Source organism: Oryzias latipes, chromosome 10 (assembly GCF_053564925.1).
Source record: "Oryzias latipes strain Hd-rR chromosome 10, Olatipes_Hd-rR_3.1".
NCBI lineage: Eukaryota > Metazoa > Chordata > Actinopteri > Beloniformes > Adrianichthyidae > Oryzias > Oryzias latipes.
Window position 1 is genome coordinate 32512670 of NC_136246.1, and position 18178 is coordinate 32530847.

At 40.0% G+C, this 18178-nt stretch overlaps 1 protein-coding gene across 5 annotated transcripts in view; it reads right to left on the reverse strand.

The window, feature by feature from the left end:
* Positions 1-18178, reverse strand: part of htr4 (5-hydroxytryptamine receptor 4) — a 179877-nt gene that overhangs the window by 22817 nt on the left and 138882 nt on the right. For 4 of the 5 annotated variants that reach the window (XM_011480562.4, XM_078954428.1, XM_078954430.1 and 1 more), the window contains one exon: positions 15539-16122. In XM_011480562.4, coding sequence (XP_011478864.1) covers positions 15539-16122 — 584 coding nt within the window. Of the gene's footprint in view, positions 1-2989; positions 3087-15538; positions 16123-18178 lie in introns of all 5 variants that reach the window. The other variant, XM_011480564.4, reaches the window with a different exon arrangement.

The window sequence follows — 18178 nt, forward strand, 5'->3', positions numbered from 1 at the left end:
ATAAAGACATAAATTTATTTCCAGGAGGACAAAAGGTGTGTAGGTGTGCGTGGCTTTTCTTTGCTGGATACCTTTCCAGAATACTTTTGAAGCTGTTGACAGTTTTCTCTCGCTTTAACGCCATTTATCTTTTGCAGTCTTGCACAGGGTTCCATAGGGTTTAAACCTTTTTAAGGCCGTGCACATGAAAATGACAGCAAATTTCTCTGTAAATGTCCCATTTAATTTATTATTTCCCATATTAACAATTTGTTCCCATTTTATGATTAAAACTGTACAGTCTTATCTTGTTTTTGTGGCGTCATCCAAAAATGGTTCACTTCCAGATCCAACCACATGAAGTCAATTCCATACTATTTACTGAAATCATGAATGAATGTTTTTTTGAAGATAATCAATCATTAATATTCATTGGATTTTGTAACTTGAAAAGAATCTATCGCATCAGAACTCGACTACAAAAACTCATTCATTCATTCATTTTCTATTCCGTTTTGTCCCTTTCGGGTTCACGGGGCTGCTGGAGCCTATCCCAGCCACTCATGGGCGAAGGCAGGGGGACACCTTGGACAGGTCGCCAGTCTGTCGCAGGGTAGAAGGTCCACAATCACACATCCATTCACTCTCACTCTCACACCTAGGGACAATTTAGAGTTGCCAATTAACCTATGAAGCATGTTTTTGGACGGTGGGAGGAAGCCGGAGATCCCGGAGAGAACCCGCGCATGCACGGGGAGAACATGCAAACTCCACACAGAAAGGACCCCCATTGATGTTCTGGTTCAGGGCCCCCAGCCGGGACTTGAACCAGGGGCCTTCTTGCTGTGAAGCAAGAGCGCTAACCACAGTTCCACCGGGCAACTACAAAAACTATAAAATTAATTAACTTAGTAGGGGTGGGATTATATAAACTCGCTTCTTCACGCTCCTTTTCAAGTAATAAATGAAGCTCCGCAGGAGTTTAGTTAATGATCACTGTAATTAATTAAGCAAATGTGATTTAAGTGTCTTTGTTTTATTTTGAGTTTTTTTATGTATTTCATCAGTTCTGTAATGAGTTTGTAAATCTTTGTAAATTCTTTATTGCTTTGACTACAATACTTGCAATCAATCAATCAATCAATCAATCAATCAATCAATCAATCAATCAATCAATCAATCAATCAATCAATCAATCAATCAATCAATCAATCAATCAATCAATCAATCAATCAATCAATCGAACAATTAATCAATCAATCAATCAACCAACCAACCAACCCACCAATCAATCAATTGGTCTGAGTTGGTCTGAGTCAATGTTTCTATGGTAACCCCCCCTTGCCAATCAGGAGTGGGCTTGTTGGAAGGCCGCACACCTACCACTGGAAACCAAGCCACAAAAAATCTGTCAAATGTCTTGAATGCTGGACGTGGGGGCCAGCAGGCTCCACCTACTTTTACTGAGGCACCTGATTGGTCAATTTAAACCTTGAATAACTTATCAAGGACATTTTGGAAAAAGTTATCAAAGCAAAAATGGCTATTTCTATTTCTCTATACGAGTATTTTGGTTTAATGGAGCCAACCGGTACTTTCTATTTGTGTTCTGCCTCCTGATAGGTGTGTAGTGAGGAGTTTTACAGACTTAAAACATCTAGAATTGTTCTAAAAATAAAAATATATACTACATTCCACCCATTGCAGCTTATTATTTTAGAGTGTAACTGTATGTTTAAGTGATTTTAATCTCTTTATTCTATAACCGTTAACATAAAGCTGTGTCTTTATGTAACAGAGAAAAAGTGAGGAAGAGGAGGAAGCAGAACCGGATTTAAAGCAACAAGAGAAAAAAAGAATAAAGATGAACGGAGAGAGGTGTAAAGCTAGCAGTCTATTTTTCAGGTAGAAAGATGTCATTTATCGCTTAAATGTTTCCGTCCGGCTTACAGGAAACATGCACAACCTTAAATGGGATCCACGTTCACCTTTAAAAAACAAAGTGTTTGCCGTGTCCTTTCATCATATTTGTCCTGTTCGCCTGCATCCGTCTATCCCAGATGTATCGTGACGTCTCTCCGGTTGGGACAAACCCTGTCAGGTTTGCCTCACAGATCAGGGTCGTATCTCGGACATCTGTCCGATCCCCTTCAGCTGGAGAGGTGCAGCTCTGTTCTCTACGACGCTCCTCTGAGGAAACTTCCATCAACAGTATTGTTTGTTCAGTATCTACCACCCAAGGTCAAACGGTCAGGGGGAGGGGGTGGAGGGCGGCAGGAATTAATCGACCAGGCAGCTGACCTCTCATCTGTTTTGACTCGACTGATTCAACTGGCTGTCAATCTTCTGCCTTCACGTTTATCGGAACCTCAGGAGACACGTCAGCGTTTCTGAGCGCCAAAGAAAGGGACGGATGCTTTTGAAGAACATACAGCAATGCTTTCTGGGAGCTTTTAATATCCCTAAACACCCAGTCTAACCATATATGGATCTGCCTTCAAAGCGTTCCCAGTAGCTTTTTAATGACGATTTAATGATGGTCTTACTAGGACCTAGTTTCTGCAGATTTCATTACAAATTGACCTCTGGGCTGTGGGCAGGACCGTAGGGCACAGAGCATCCCAATAACACCTTTATGCAAAAAGCAAAGCATCATCCAGCTCTACTGAGCAGGTGCCTAGGGAGATATGCAAACCTCCCGGCACAGAGGGCGGACAGCAGAAACTACAAACCCCGTTGCTCCAGTCTCTGGATGCACAAGATGTTTCTACAGTATCTTTTCACCTCCGGTCGACCTCATGGAGGCGCCCTCCTAACCATAAGGGCATTGGAAAAAACAGCACAGTATTTTTGGCGGGAATCGAACTGCTTCCGCCTCGGTTATATTGTGTCCGGGTCACCACTGGACCAAAGCATAGGGATGAACACCTGTTAGTGTGACAGAGACGAGGGTTTGCTGCAGGACAAAGTGCATGGGGGTTGAGGTGAGAGTGTGAGGCAGCGGACTCACTTGACAGAACCTGGGGTGGCCCTAAAACAGCAGCTACACGGGCACTGGTCTGGTGTTGCAGAACCAGAGGAGCAGCTTGGAGGCGGAGGAGCAGCCGCTGGAGAGACGGGAGGGAGAGGGGACGACAAGGAAGGAGGTGGAAGTGCGGGTGAAGACGAGGACACAAAAAGGGGAAGTAAAAAAATAAATAACCCAAGACAAAAAGGACAAAAGGAAAAATGAGCAAAACGGCAGAGTGAATAATGTGAAACATGACACAAAGAAAAGGTTAAACGTGAGGAAATGGTGTCATGCAAGAAAAATGACAAAATGTTGGAGGGAAGGTAGAAACAAAAGGGCAGGAGGGAAAGAAGAAGGAAAAACAAGGTTAGTTTAACCCATCAGACAGCAGGAAGGAGAGGACCTCCGAGTCGGCATGGGACGGGGTTTTCTGCAGGAATTCTTTTCAGGCTCACAGACTGGATCACAAACGGTCTGTTTGAAGCTATTTGAGGCTCATGGAACTGCTGCAGGATCCTTTTCAGGATGAGGGGGCTTGAGCTTTAAAACCTCCATCTCCACAAGTGTTGGAGACAAACCCATCAACATTCACGAAGGATTTGAACCAGCAAAGCCCTTTGAGTTGCATAGTTGGTGGGTTGGAGCCCTTGTAGGTGCTTCCTGAAACCTGTTGATGGAGACCAGCTGATCGTGCCCGGTTGAGGTTTAAAAGCTTGAAGATGTGTGATAGAGAGGCCCGTGCTTGGCTGATCTCTTTCCCCTCTTCTTTACACAGACATCAGGTAACAGCTCTGTAAATACATCTGTTTGTTGGTCTTATTTGAAGCCTGTGTGATGCATACTGCCTTTAGTTTGTCCAGAGGTTTTTTTAGCGCTTATATTTGAGCTCAGTCAGAGTCGAGGGGCTCAAACTCTAAAGCTTTCATGTTTCCAGGATTAAAACACGACTGAATCATTTAGACGAAAAACAAACAAACTCAGAGCTGTTGAGGATTTTCTCAAAGTGTTCTTAGTTTAGGTCGGTAGTATTAGTAGATATCAAGATGCTGTTGAAATACAGAATATTTGGACATCAAATCCTGCTCAATGTCTTAGCTAACAAAGGCTAGCTGTTCTGTGGAACCGCATCATCAAACCAACAGAAAGTCTGGACAAAATGCACCACAGCTACGTCTGTTGGCCTGTTCGTTGTTTTTCCCCGGAGTTCAGGTTGAGAAAGTCCAGATATTTAACGTCTGCACTGTTTTGGGAATGTTTGCTCGTTGCTTTTGCCACATAACCGATTTTTTTTTCTGTGTTTGCACAGAAGCTTGATGAGTCACAAGTTTGTGCCCAAAAAGAATTTCACATTTTAAAACTAATCTTGAAAATGCTATGAAATTTTGGAAATTAAAACAACTTTTTTTCTGATTTCTTTTGTTCCAGAACCTCCATAATGCTCAAAGAAAAATGTAAGATGCAGGGATAAATATTTTTCTGTTTAGAAACAAATATTTCTTCAAACACATACAGAATTTAGTTGTAGAAATACAGTGACGATTACAAAAATCTTAGAAATAACTTTAAAGTTTCCCTGCGTCTCTCATCCCATGCCTATCTCAGAGTGTGTGTTTGTGCAACCCTCAACCCAATTCAAAACCCAAAACGACTTTAGCTTCAGTTCTGCATCGAAAATGATCAAACATGAAATGTAAACATCTTTAGAGTTACGTATAAAAGCAGAAACGCATGTTGTGGTTGTTAATATGCATAATCCTTTTTCCATGGCTGCCTCAGTGCAGCAGAGAGGGCAAACAGCAACAGATGCTTCGCATAAAAGCAACTTAAATGTCAGCAGAATCCTCACATCAGAGTTTGAGGAGTTATTCATATTCTGAGAAAGAGAAAAGACATTCAGAAGACTAAAACAAACATTTGGTATCAGCCGTTTAATAATGTTTAAGTGGGATAAATGTGTCAAACAGAATCACCTCCCTTCTGTAATTCTATGAATCTCCTTCTGATGGATTTCTGTGTCCAGAAAAAAGTCATTAGAAGTTGAAGTCTCAAGCGCGCAAATAGAGACGAGCATTGGACCAAACTAACCAGAACAAAGAAACAATATTTCCACCATAAAAACTAGTCATAAAAGAAAAGCTCCTCCTGCTGGATAATGTGTTGTTACACACTACATACGGTATAACCTGCACATTTTACACGTATCTTATGCAGTTGAGCGTGATTTAAATATGCAAATGTGTGTTTTTTCCATGATCGTTCAACGGATGTCTAACAGACTTTCCATGCATGTACCACCAATGTATAACTTTTATATCACGTTAAAATGACGTAATTGACGCACAATTCTCTCATGAAATACATGTAAACAGTGCACTCAACACGCACGGTTCCTGTCCTACGTTGGTTTACTTGTTCTTTGCGTGGTTTATTCGTACTTCTTCCGTGGTTTTAAAATGGTGATTTCATGTAAAGACCACAACTTTTCAGACTTTTTTTCCACGAATATACACGTACCACCAATTTTCATCCGTGCAAAATTCACGTAGTGGCTGTGTGACATCACCTACATGACAGATTACACGGTTACATATCAGGGCTGGAACAAATATCAGAATACTCAAAAATTCAACTATGAATGTTCGTGACGTCCCTGATCGCTAATCTTCATGTAGTAAAGTGTTGTAAAAAAGAACATTTCAGGCAATGTAATTATCGCTCTAAAATCGCAGAATATTGTTAAATTTTAGGTGCGCAAACAAAACAAACTGAATGTGCTACCGTCACAGGAAGTAAATAAACCTTCATAGTAAAGTGTCGGCGAAGGTTCTTATTTTCAAAATAAAACTATCAAGTGTTTGTTTTTTTGCAGATGAAAAAACATAGTCGATTATAAAAAATACTATAAATTAAAAAAATTAGGAAAATCTTGTGATGAATATGTGATGTCATGTGACCGTCTGCTAGCATGGTGGAGAAGTCCGAAGACTGGAACGCATCTGTAAAAATGTTTAAGTAAAGGTTGGGGAGTTTCTTGGTTTAGTCCGTTTGTAAAACCTGTTTTCTGCTGGAAACACTGTTTTCAGTTTAGGGGAAAGGATGCTGAGGCTTTTCTAATTGTTCTATTTCTATTGAGGTGTTGCTGCGTCTTCTGGTCATCCATCGATCTACTAAAACAGGAGTCAGGAAGCATCAAAAGACCCATTGGTCCAAACTCCCCAACGACAGGCTGAGCAACAGAACTGAGGGCCAACCAGCATCTTTGCTTGATGCGTTCAATGAACCCCGGAACTTAGAACGCCACCAAACACCCACACCCACCCAGTCCAACTCAATCCGCTACAATAACAATGTTATATAAAGGAATCCACAGACTTATTGTACTTTAAAAGTGTTAAAATTACATAAAATGCACACATTCACTTGTATTTTTAGTTTTGAACATATTGTATGGCTCTCAGAAAATTACATTTAAAAATATGAGGCGTTCATGTCTCTCTCGGCCAAAAAGGTTCTTCATTCATTCATCCTGTACTAGAACTTTATCCAGCTAAACTCTGAGGATGGAAAAACTGTGGATAACTTTTTCAGGATTTGTTGTTGAATGATCCTAAACAACAGTGATGTCTATGTTTTGTTTCTTGCTGAAGTTAACCAGGAAGTTGACAGAAAAACCTATTGATTGTTTAAAGTAATAAAAACGTTTCTTTCTTTCTAAATCTTTGTGTTTTTATTTGTTTTTTTTATTCTTGTCTTCTGTTCTAAATAAAGGTATAAATGATGCTGAGTAAATACATGTTTTAACTTCCATACATCCAGTAAAAGACATAAAGACAGCCATTCAAACAATACATTAAGTGGTTTGATCTGTGAATCGCTGATTCATGAATCTAATTTGATTTGAGGAACCCAGGAAGGGTGAGGAGAGGAAGTCCAAGTATTTTTGCTGAAACCATCAGTGAGTCAAAACGCAGACGGTGGAGCAAACAAAGAGCCACTCCACCTTCCATCTTCTTATTCACTCCATTCCAACGTTGTTTGCAGCCTTTAATGACCCACCACAAAATCCCAAATCTCCCCAAAAACGAAGGATGAGGCGACAAAGGACGAGCCTGAGGCCGGATCTGCTGTAATCATAGAGCTGCAAATAGTAGAAGCTCAATGATACAGAAAAACTGCACTTTGAAAAATTACAGTGAGAAAATATCCATTTATCCTGAATGAGGAAACTCTGGGTTGATAAATCAAATTCTAGATTTCTGTGTTGATATAGTGGATGAGCTGGAAAAGGGGGTGGACTTAAATACACCCAGAATAACAAATAGATGATAACAGGTGTACTCCACATGGAAAAGATTATTTTCTCAGCATTCCTCCTCCACATCTTTCTGCATTTCTCTGTTTCTGCGCCGGCGTTTGTTTGTGTTGGGAGAAATTTATTGTCTTTAAAAGGTAAACAAAATGTGAAAAATTGGCTGAGAGATCAGCTTCTGCCCCGACTTTATCCGCCGGATTCAACCGTGAGCTCCCAACAACATAAACAACAAATGACTGTCAATGCGGCTCTGCAGCAAATGCGGCATCCGCCAGGTTTCCAGCCACAGAAAGAGTCTGAAGCTAAACATTAGTCTTTCTATTTCTTAATTGGACCTTCGTGTTTGGTTAAACTGGAAAGAAAATAAATGGAATAAAGTGTTGAGACTGTAAAAATGTTTGGTTCTGTTATCAGACAAGCGAAGAGGCTGCAGACGGCTGATGAAAGAGCTCCATGCCTCCATAACAGCATCATTACTGCATGATCTACAGTATTAAAGGTTAAAGAGGTTAGAGGAGGAAACTAAGCTTTCCCTCACATTACATAAGTGGACATTTATCTGTCAGATTAAACATTTACAGAGCGGAGCAGCCAGCAGACTCTAAGAGTACATCACCATATTCCTCTTTCATAATGTGCCTTCATCCTGTAACAAAAGCAGCTCATGCAGTATTTCTGTTATTTAGGACTTAGAGAACATTTCTACCGGAAAAAAACATCTGGACCCCAAAAATTCACAATTTTGTTTCACATCAAGTTTAGGTTGAACATTTGACGTTTCTTCAACGCCAAAGCCTGTTTTATAGTCTGAACAAATAAGATCCTAAAAAAAAAAACGTTTAAAGGAATTAAAACCGTTATCTGGAAGGACGAGGCTGTTCCCTTCGTGGAGCCTTTGGCCTACAACAAGTTGGGATTTATTTTTTAAAAATCTGGCAGATCGCTTTTGGCATTTGTTATTTTGTCCTCCCTGCTGAAGACTTCCTTTCTGCTAGACCGTGTCGGCGTCGGTGTGACCACGCCCATCCACAGATCCAGTCCGGGCTGCAGGAGCAGACGCCGCGCAGAGCAGCGGAAACCAAAGACCGAACCAGAGGCAACGTTTGATGGAATTCCAGATTTAGAAAAGCTTTATCGTTACGAGTCCAAAAAAATTAGCAGCAACTCCTTTATAACAAGATAAACAAAATAAATGAGAATAATGACAGAAAGTAACTACAGGGGGATGTGGCTGATTTAAAATCGACTCCGTTTGTTTTTAGACATTTTCATGCAGGAGAGCTTTTAGTTGATTTTAGTCCTTCTTTTAGTATGTTTTTAGTTTTTTATCATTACTGTGAAAGGTTTTTATTACCTCTCTGTGATACGATTCTTTCTAGGAAAAGTGCTATAGAAAGAAAGATATTCTATTCTAAGAAGTATTTAGATAATTAAATGAAAATTCACAGATTAGGTCTAAAATAAGAATAAAATATTGAATTTTTTTTGTTAATTTATACCTTATAAGATACAAAATACATTAAAAAGTATTGCAATTTAAAAGGACATGCAATTTTCAAAAACTTGTACATTTAGATCTAAAATAAAGAGACTAATTATAATAATATACAAACCAGATAACAATAAGGTGGATATAATAAACATTTTTTAAAGTTTTTATAAATCCAATATTCTAAAAATATGAATAAAAATGTATTTTGAAGCTTTTTTTGTCTTTATTTTCAATAATATCTAAACTAGTTTGTAGGTGTTTTTGATTTGTTGTTTTTTTCTCTTTATTTTTTTTGGGAGAGAAAAGGAAAGAAACACTAATGGTTTTATTTATCAGGGTAAAGGGGCAGTAATAATAATAATAATAATAATAATAATAATAATAATAATAATAATAATAATAGACATGTTTACCTAATACATTGTTTTGTTCTTGCAATTGTTTTGTGAGAATGAAATAAAGAATTGAATAAAAACAAATGCATGAATTCTTCATTGTTCATTTGTGGAGGTGTGTCGATAAATCGACCGAATCAATTACATTCATTGGTTTATATCCCTACAATTCAACCAGATCCAAGTGTCTGAGCAAGGTGCTAATGCAATTGATCTATACCAGTATTAAATTGTTGCCAAAGGAAATTAATCAAATATTTCGGTCTTGGTAAAAAAAATCATTTCGATTGAGATAGCGGACAATACAGGTAGAGCCTCTGATTGGACGTTGCAGGTTCGACTCCCGCCTTGCCTGCCCACGTGTCTGGGCAAGACACTGAAGCGGCTGGTGGTCATAGGTTGGCGCCAGTGTTCGGCAGCAGAGTGTAGTGTTCATGGGACTGTGAAGCACCAAGGGGTAGAAAAGTAGGGTAAACGCCACTTCCCGTGTTTGTTTTTAGATTTATGCGTTTGTGTGGATCCCCTGCTGTTGCTCCTGCCAGCCCCCTGCGTGTGACGGCGGGATCATCCATCGTGTGTTTCCCGCCCAAAGGCAATATTCCCAACCGTAAATAATAAAAACCAGCGTCTTGTCTGCAGCGTCGGGGCGAATGTGATCTGCAGACTCCAGTGACGGCTTTACGTCTTTACGTTTTCAAAACTTTAACCTTAAATTTTCATTAAAAGGAAATAAAGGTTTAAATGACAGAAATAAATAAATGAAAATTAGAAAATCGTGGAAGTAAAAAACTTCCACGATTAAATTAAAACCAATTTATTGGATAAAACATTTAAAATAAATACAAATGTAAATTACTAATGGGTTCATTTAAATACCTTTTCAATAAATGCAATGTGTAAAAAGAAAATCTAATTTTAATAACAACTAGTTTTTATTTGTATTCATGTTTTGGCTTATTTTCTCGCATTTTTTATGCATTTCAAAAAGTTTATCCACACAATTTTGTTTAGTAGCTTCATCCAGCTTTTAAAATAATACCAAATAGTTGTAGTTTATATTCTATTTATTTTGGGGGGGTTATGATGGGCTGCAGAAGCCCATCAAGCTCCTTCACGTCTTCCCTGTTTGTCTGCAGATCGGATGCAAACGTCCGCAGCATCGTCGTCGACATTTGTGCCGTCAGTCACTTCTGTTTGTCCTGCAAACACGTCAGTCATCTTCCTATAACCTGAAACTGTTTATTTACTCTGAGATGAGATTCATTCCTCTCCATTTAAAATGCAAAAGAAGATTAATTGATTTCATTTAAAGACGAGTTAATTTTAATTGAAGGCAGATCATTGGATCTGTGTGTGTGTCTGTCATAGAGGGGAATCAATTAAGATGAGTCTGGAGCTTTCCAGTCATTAGCATATTATTTCATTGATTTAGACAAACATGGAATTTACTGGACAAAAGAACAGAATTTATTAGGATTTATTAAAAACTCAAAAGTATTTAACTAATCATTTCTGTGGAACAGAAAGTGACAGTTCCAGTAAAAACTTGACCTTCTGCGTTGAATGTCAGTAGAACTGAAAGCTCTCCCGGGTTTGACTGAGTTCTGAGTTTTCTTTGGTCCGGCTCAAGCGGCTCGACCATCTTCGGCGGGAACACGTGGAGCACGCCGCCCCGCTGAGCCCGCGGCTGCAGCTCTCGGCGGGCGCCGGCGCTCGTCACCAATGATGGAAAAGGTCTGCTGAGTTCTGAGAGGCTGACATAAACCAAGGGCGTCACGTGGAGCTGGAGTGGAAACACTAATACACAACACACACTGTAGTTTGGACACATTTGTGCGTCCTCTCCCTCATTTCCTGCTGGTCTCATTTAGATGAACTGTTTTCTGGACTCATTTCTTCTTCTGTTCTTCTTTTGTTTGCGGCTCTCTGCACATCGGCCTCACCTCAAACCTCTTTCCCTTCATCTCACTTTCGACCTCCTACTCTTTTTCCTTTCAGCCTTTTCTTCCTGTTTTTAAATTTTTAAGTTGCTAATAAGTCCTTTTAGTTTTGACAATTTAGAGTTTTTTTAAATCTTTTTCACACACCTTCCTTTTTATTTATATGAATCATTTCCATGTTTTTCTATTGTTTCTCTGCTCCTGTACATTTTTTCACTTTACTTTCTTTTCCATCCATTTAAAAACTTTATTTAAACCCATGGACTGAGCGAGTTAGTGTGACGTCATCCATAGAAAATGGTTCATTTCTGGCTCCAACCAAATTAAGTCAATTCAGTCACCATTTTTTTCACAAAACGGACGCCGCCATGTTGAAACCAGACGTCATCAGTAAAGGCCACACAGTCATTTTGCACGGATGAAAATTGGTCATTTGTGAACATATGCGGACAAAGTGAGAGACGTTCTGGTTCTTAAGTGAAATTGTGTGATCACGTGATCATGAGCTATAGTTCCTGACCGAAAGAACGAGGTCCCGAATACAAGCGGCTGAAATGAGCTTCCTCTGCAGGGTGGCTGGGCGCTCCCTTAGAGATAGGGTGAGAAGCTCAGCCACCCGCGAAGAGCTCGGAGTAGAACCGCTTCTCCTCCAAATCGAAAGGAACCAGTTGAGGTGGCTCGGGCATCTAGTCCGGATGCCTCCTGGACGCCTTCCTGGAGAGGTGTTACGGGCATGTCCCACTGGGGGGAGGCCCTGGGGAAGACCCAGGACACACTGGAGAGACTATGTCTCTCAGCTGGCCTGGGAACGCCTCGGGGTCCCCCAGAGGAGCTGGAGGAAGTGGCTGGGGTGAGGGAAGTCTGGGCATCTCTGCTCAGTCTGCTGCCCCGGATAAGCGGAGGAAGATGGATGGATAGATGGATGTGCAGGGTATCCGCGTTGTAAAAGTTAGACATCTGTGGTTCATGCGTGAAAAGTCCCTTGCGTGAAAGCTATGGGGAACATTAGGTTTAACGTTTTATCTGCCAGAAGTTCTTAAGGAACTGTCGTGGAATTACGTAATATTTATTTAATACATGCGTATAAACTAGGTAAGATATGTTTAAACTGCCAAAAATTTTGAACAGCTCAAAAGTGAATTCACGTAAAGACCCGTCGACTGACACCCTCAACGGACATCTGCGCACACACACGAATGACAAACGCAGGAAGCACATACGTGTTACGTATATCACGCATGTATCACGGAAGACTGGAATTTTCTACATGGAAAATGCACAAAATGTCCATAGTGGCTGTGAACTACAAGAAAAAATATCCTGAAAACAAAGAAGATGTTGAAAAAAGGTATCAGATGATAGACCAATGGAATAACAGCTGATTATTTCTCTATGGAAGTTTATTTTGGCTTCTTGGAGCCAGCGGGTACTTCCTGTATGGAATGCCAGGGGGGAGGGGCCACTCAGTCCAGTTCCCATACATACTGAACGTTTTTACCAGATTTTTTATTTCTTGTTGATCAATCATCTGTTGATTTCACTGCTTTTTCCTATCTTTTCTTCTTTTTTTTGCCTCCCAGAGCTGAGAAGCTTCAGACAGATGTCCTGGATGAGACCAGCCGACACGCAGTTACTGGGTTTAATGGAGTGGGCTAATGCGCCGTCAAGAACACAAGTGAGAGGTGTCCTCCCTCTTTATCATCATCAGGCTGTGAATACAGACGACGACAGCGGCTCCCCTCAGAGCGCAGACGAGCAGCAAACGCTGGCAGAACCTTTTCATTTGAAGAGGCTGAGAAGTGTAAACACAAACCTGTGAAACACAACTCGCCTCCACACACATTTAGTGTGGTATTTTTTTTATCACACTTATTTATTTTTATCATAGGAAAATGTCAAGAACAAATTCATGAAATAACTAATTGACTGTAATGGTCACATTATACAGGCTCTGTGTGAACAGTCATTACATCCAAACCCATGATTTGGTAGAACCACCTCTGCACCCAGAGGGGCAATTATTTCTATTACAAAGGGCAAAGTTTGTCCTGAAAAGAATGAAGCAAAACTTAATACATTTTGCTTTTAGATCGGAGATATTTGTAGGTAATTATTTGTGTAGTTCAATCACTTAATTATGAAAAAGCATGAAAAATGGAACGTGTTGATTTTTTTCTTATCAGCAGCAGCAGTGCTGGCCTGAAGGACCAGAATGCAATTCTGAAAAATGATGACATCACAGTGGGAGAAAGTAAAAAATGAATGGGGCCAAAATCTCCGATGGGGTTCACATGTTATTATTAACACTAACGAAACCAAAACAAACGAGTCTGGGGCATTCAAAGGAAGTTTTAAAACTATTATGGGATGGCCGCAGAACCTATGACTTGGTGGCCAATTTGTGGCAAAGAGTGGGCATTTTCCCATTTTTCGCACAATATGGGAAAAAAAAACTTTTGCTCTAGCGATCCTTATGAACTTTTACACACACACCACCAGCATAAGTCTACAACCACGACTGAAGTTTTGTTGAAATTGAAGCTCCTTCAAGGGATTTTAAACTATAGCCCCCCAAATTCTTGAGCATAATTGAGTAGTCCGTTGGGAAAAAAATGTTGGACTTATAGGTTGTGGGATATGAACGGCGTTAGCGTGGCGAGCTCACAACAGTTGCATTCCATTGTTGCTCAGACAACTTTTTTCAGAATCCATTTAAAAGTTTGTTCAAGCTGAATGAAGCAACATCCCATAGGATATGGACATATTAGGAATTGGGCGGGGTTAACAAAAGACTCCAAAAGTTTACTTTTGCAGATTTCTCTAAAAATTCCACAGACCTGTTTGTCACTTCATTTTTATTCAAATTGGAAGCGTCTTCTTTAAACCGGTCTGCCTATAACCACAGCAAACGTTTTTGCAGTCACAACGTTTCTGCACATGAAGATCTGAGTTAAGCTGCAGAGAAAACAGAGAAAGTGGATGTTTTCAGTTCGGTCAGAAGGTCTTAGGCGCATTGTTTTAGCCAAGGGGATTGTGGGAAAAATGTAATACTTTTTTCCAACTATCAAACACTTAGTGTTTTCTGGTAGAATTCTTTTCCTCTTTCTCTTCTCAGTGACAACACATGTATGTTTTATTCTGCAACCACTTAACCTTTTGTCAACACTTCTCACGCGAGCTAATTTAAAATGCCAAATCTATTGCACCAAGAAAGAGACGGTGGGCTCCGACAGCATCGTACCAGGAGTTACAGCTCATGACAAGTTGAGAACACAAATCTGTGAAATTAGCGAGGACTTTCACGTGGAATGACACTGGTTTCGGTATTTTTAATCTTTCTGAGGATCCATAGAAAGAGAGACGTCACTTTTCACCGACAGCCTGTTTACACTCACACAATTCCACATTCATGCCTGGGAGCTTCCTGTATAAATCACAAAGGAAGAGGTTGTACAATATGAGAGTTTTGTCAAAATACGAATGTAATTAATAAATTAATTTATTTATTTTATTTTGTAGAAGCTGCAATGTCAACATGAGCACTACTTTAAAGTAATTAAATGCATTTGGGCTGCAAAGGATATATGCCTTAATCAAGAGTAAAAACAAACTCTATCATTAGAATAAAATCTTATCACTATATTTCAATGTTTTTATTCATGCTAAAAAGTCAAAAATTCAGTTATTTTTACCATTAAAGAAAGTTACATAAATGCAAAGGTGCATTGCATTTTGAATGCTAATTTGAATAATGTAGGTTGAGTGAATTTATTTCAGTTAATTAAGTTTTAGAATGAATTTGATGTTTAGATTTTAAACGTTACATTAAATGATGGTAAAAAGTTGAATCAACTGTCAAATGTCTTCATCATTGGAATCTTTTTAATACACCTGTTCTGATATTCTGCTGCACAACAGTGCCTGGATGCTGTTCAGAGTTGAAGTTCTTAAAGTGCAGAATTGTTTATACAAACATTGATTTAAAACACAGCAATACTAAAAAAGAAAAAGAATGAAGTGCACTAAAGATGTAATATTTGAAAATGTCATATTTACTTAGATGACTTAACTTCCCTGGAGTTTTATTCAGATGGAGGATCTTATTTGACACAGAGTGTATTTTATTTTGAAAAGAACTTGTATCTAATGCTGTCAAATTAAAAATTTGTTTTTATTGAAAAATGTATACCATTGTTTCAATCCAGTATTGCAAATATTTATGAGCTACATTTTATAAATGAATGACTTAACTGCCACAAAAACACAAATAAAGGGTTTTTTCTAAACATTGAAGTGAGACTCTGCGTTGGGTTTTTGGTCGGTAAAGACACCGCTCGCAGAAAAACAGCGACCAGAACAAGCTCCAGCATTTCTACTATTGTTGTTTTAACAATGTTTTAGAGGTCTTACTTGAGAACATGCGTGGAGCCGTTGATCTGCGTGGCTGCGCAGGCGGCGCCCGACGCCAGGATGGAGGGCCTGCGGTACCTCTTTCTCCCACAGCACAGTATGATGAGGAAGGCACGGCGGAAGGACTTGTTGAGGAAGGCGTAGAGGATGGGGTTCAGCATGGAGTTGATGTAGCCCAGCCAGAGACAGGCGGTCCACAGCTGGTCCGGCACCCTGTAGTCTATAAACGGATCCACCACGTTGGTGACGAAGAATGGCGCCCAACAGAGGCAGAAGCATCCCATGATGATGCAGAGAGTCTTTGCCGCCTTTGTCTCTGTTCGCATCCGGTGGTTGCGTTGATGGTCTGCCGAGTCGGCGCTCACCCCCGACGTCCCAGGGGCCCCGGCTCCTCCCGCCCGCTGCAGCATGCTGATCTGCAGGGCGTGGGCCCGAGCTGTGACGTAGATCCTCTGGTAGGCCAGCACCATCAGCACCAGGGGGATGTAGAAGGCCACCAGGGAGCAGGTGAGGGCGTATGGCTTGTTGACCATGAAGACACAGGAGGTGGTGTTGCTGCCCCCGCTGTGGCGCCTCTCCTCGATCTGACACCAAGAATCGACACAGAAAGTTTCAACTCAGATGTAAAATAAGGTTTAAATGTTTCGGTCCAAACTTCCGACTGAAACCAAGTCAAAAACACTTTGGACGTCTCATTTCATGTGGCACAGTGGGACTGAGAGGTAGACTCATCTCTGTGGTTCCATGGAGCTCAGGGCAATGAGATGAAGAAGAGATAAACGTGTCCCACTGTTTGAATGCTTCCCCCCCTCCATGAAAAAAAACTCGAGCAGCATTTTAGGAATGTTTCATCTGAGTGTAAAACAACCTGGAAGTTTTGGGTTTCCTGACACTACAGCTTGAACGCTTGTGCAGATTTTTTTATCCCTACTTTATCCAACAGACCCAACTCTGTTTCTTATGTCCTACCTGCAAAATATTTTCTCAAACTGGAGCTAAATATTTGTAGGTACAAAAAACTTAACATTTTCAGTTGTAAAGAAAGATTTCAATGAATGATTTTAACCTGACCAAGCAGACACAAAGTATTGGTTAACTCTGTGTTGGGCAAAACGTTTCCACCCACAATGTTGTAACAGAATCCCAAACACTGACGCTTAATGTGGCCGCAAGTTTTTCTTTATTGAAGATTCAAACGTTTCCAGAAAGGTGTGAAAATCGGAACGTTTCTGGAAAAGTCCAGCGTTTTTGTGGATGAAAAAAGGAAACATATTGAATTAAATGCGCCTAAAAATGAGGAATGAGATCCCAGGACTGCATAAAAACAAAGACTTTTTCATTTTCTTGTTTTTTTCCCCCTTTCTGCTACTGAAACGTTCATTTACATCAGACACCAAATGTATTTTTATCATGCTGGGGAAAGAAATGGGTTTAATGTTCGAGTTTATTTCTTTTAATAAGGTTAAAAGAAAAAACAATTTTTTTTTTTGATATCCCTGTAATTCACACCCATTCATTATTTAAAAAAAACAACATCAAATCTTCAAAACCCTTTTGACTTTCATGATCTGTGGTCTAAAGCAAGAGCGTAAAATCTCAAAAGCCAAATATTCCACAAACCCACAGCATAAACGCCCCACAGAGACGCGCCCACAGTCTGTCTCTTGTCACCTGAGCTCTTCTGGGTTTGAGTTTTGGAGCTTTGGCGAGTGCCAGAACTGACTAGCTTCAAATATTCAAACTGTTTTAATTAGACCCAGAGAGAGCCGCTGCCGCCGCTGCTGCAGAGCTTCAACTTCACTGTTTTTCCAAACTTTATGCGTGGCAGTTAACAGTTTTTTTTTGCTTGTCTTATTTTGGACATGTGCAGCTTCTGCTGTAGAAGTCTGACCTAACAATTGACCCTAATGACAGGAAGCCTGAGGCCTCCAGCAAAAGTTAGTGCCTCCTCCTAACAGACAAATTAAAAAAGTTTCATACACGTAATAAAAAAAAGAGACAGAGTCTGCCTGATTTTATTTTCTAAAGGTGCATCACTGCTCTCCTGTGTAACCAAAGTCCTGTTTAGTCCAGCAGATGACAGAATTAGTTATTTTAAATCATTCACAACCTTTAGCCAGAAAACCGCCCCATACCATTACCCTACCACTGCCATGTTTGACTATAACTTTGTAGTATCTTCCTTGAAAGTCTGTGCTGGTTTGGGTCCAGATGTTTGTGGATGTTCTCCTTCCAGAAAACTCTCTTTGTGTCTGAACTGAACATCAGTCCAGATGTTCCTCTGCAGCGTCTTTACTCTCCCATGGATCCACGTCTGTCCAAAAGTCTCTTTCTGACTGTTGGATCATAAAACCTGGACTGAGTCCAGTGAGTTTAGACCTTCTAACCATCTTCTTCTGCTACGTTCAGGACCTCCTGGATGAGTCCTCCTCGACTCATTCCCTCACTCTTTGTCACTCCAGTTTTAAATCGCCTTAGTGTTTAGATAAAAAACTCTTACCTTAGTTTTCTACAGCTTGGAGCTAAAGGAACATCAATAAAAAAAACTTTATGTTGACACGTTAGTTAATTTTTCTGTATTATTTCTTTAGACCTCAGAAAAATCAGTTTCTTTTGAAGATCTTTCACTATCCTTCTCCT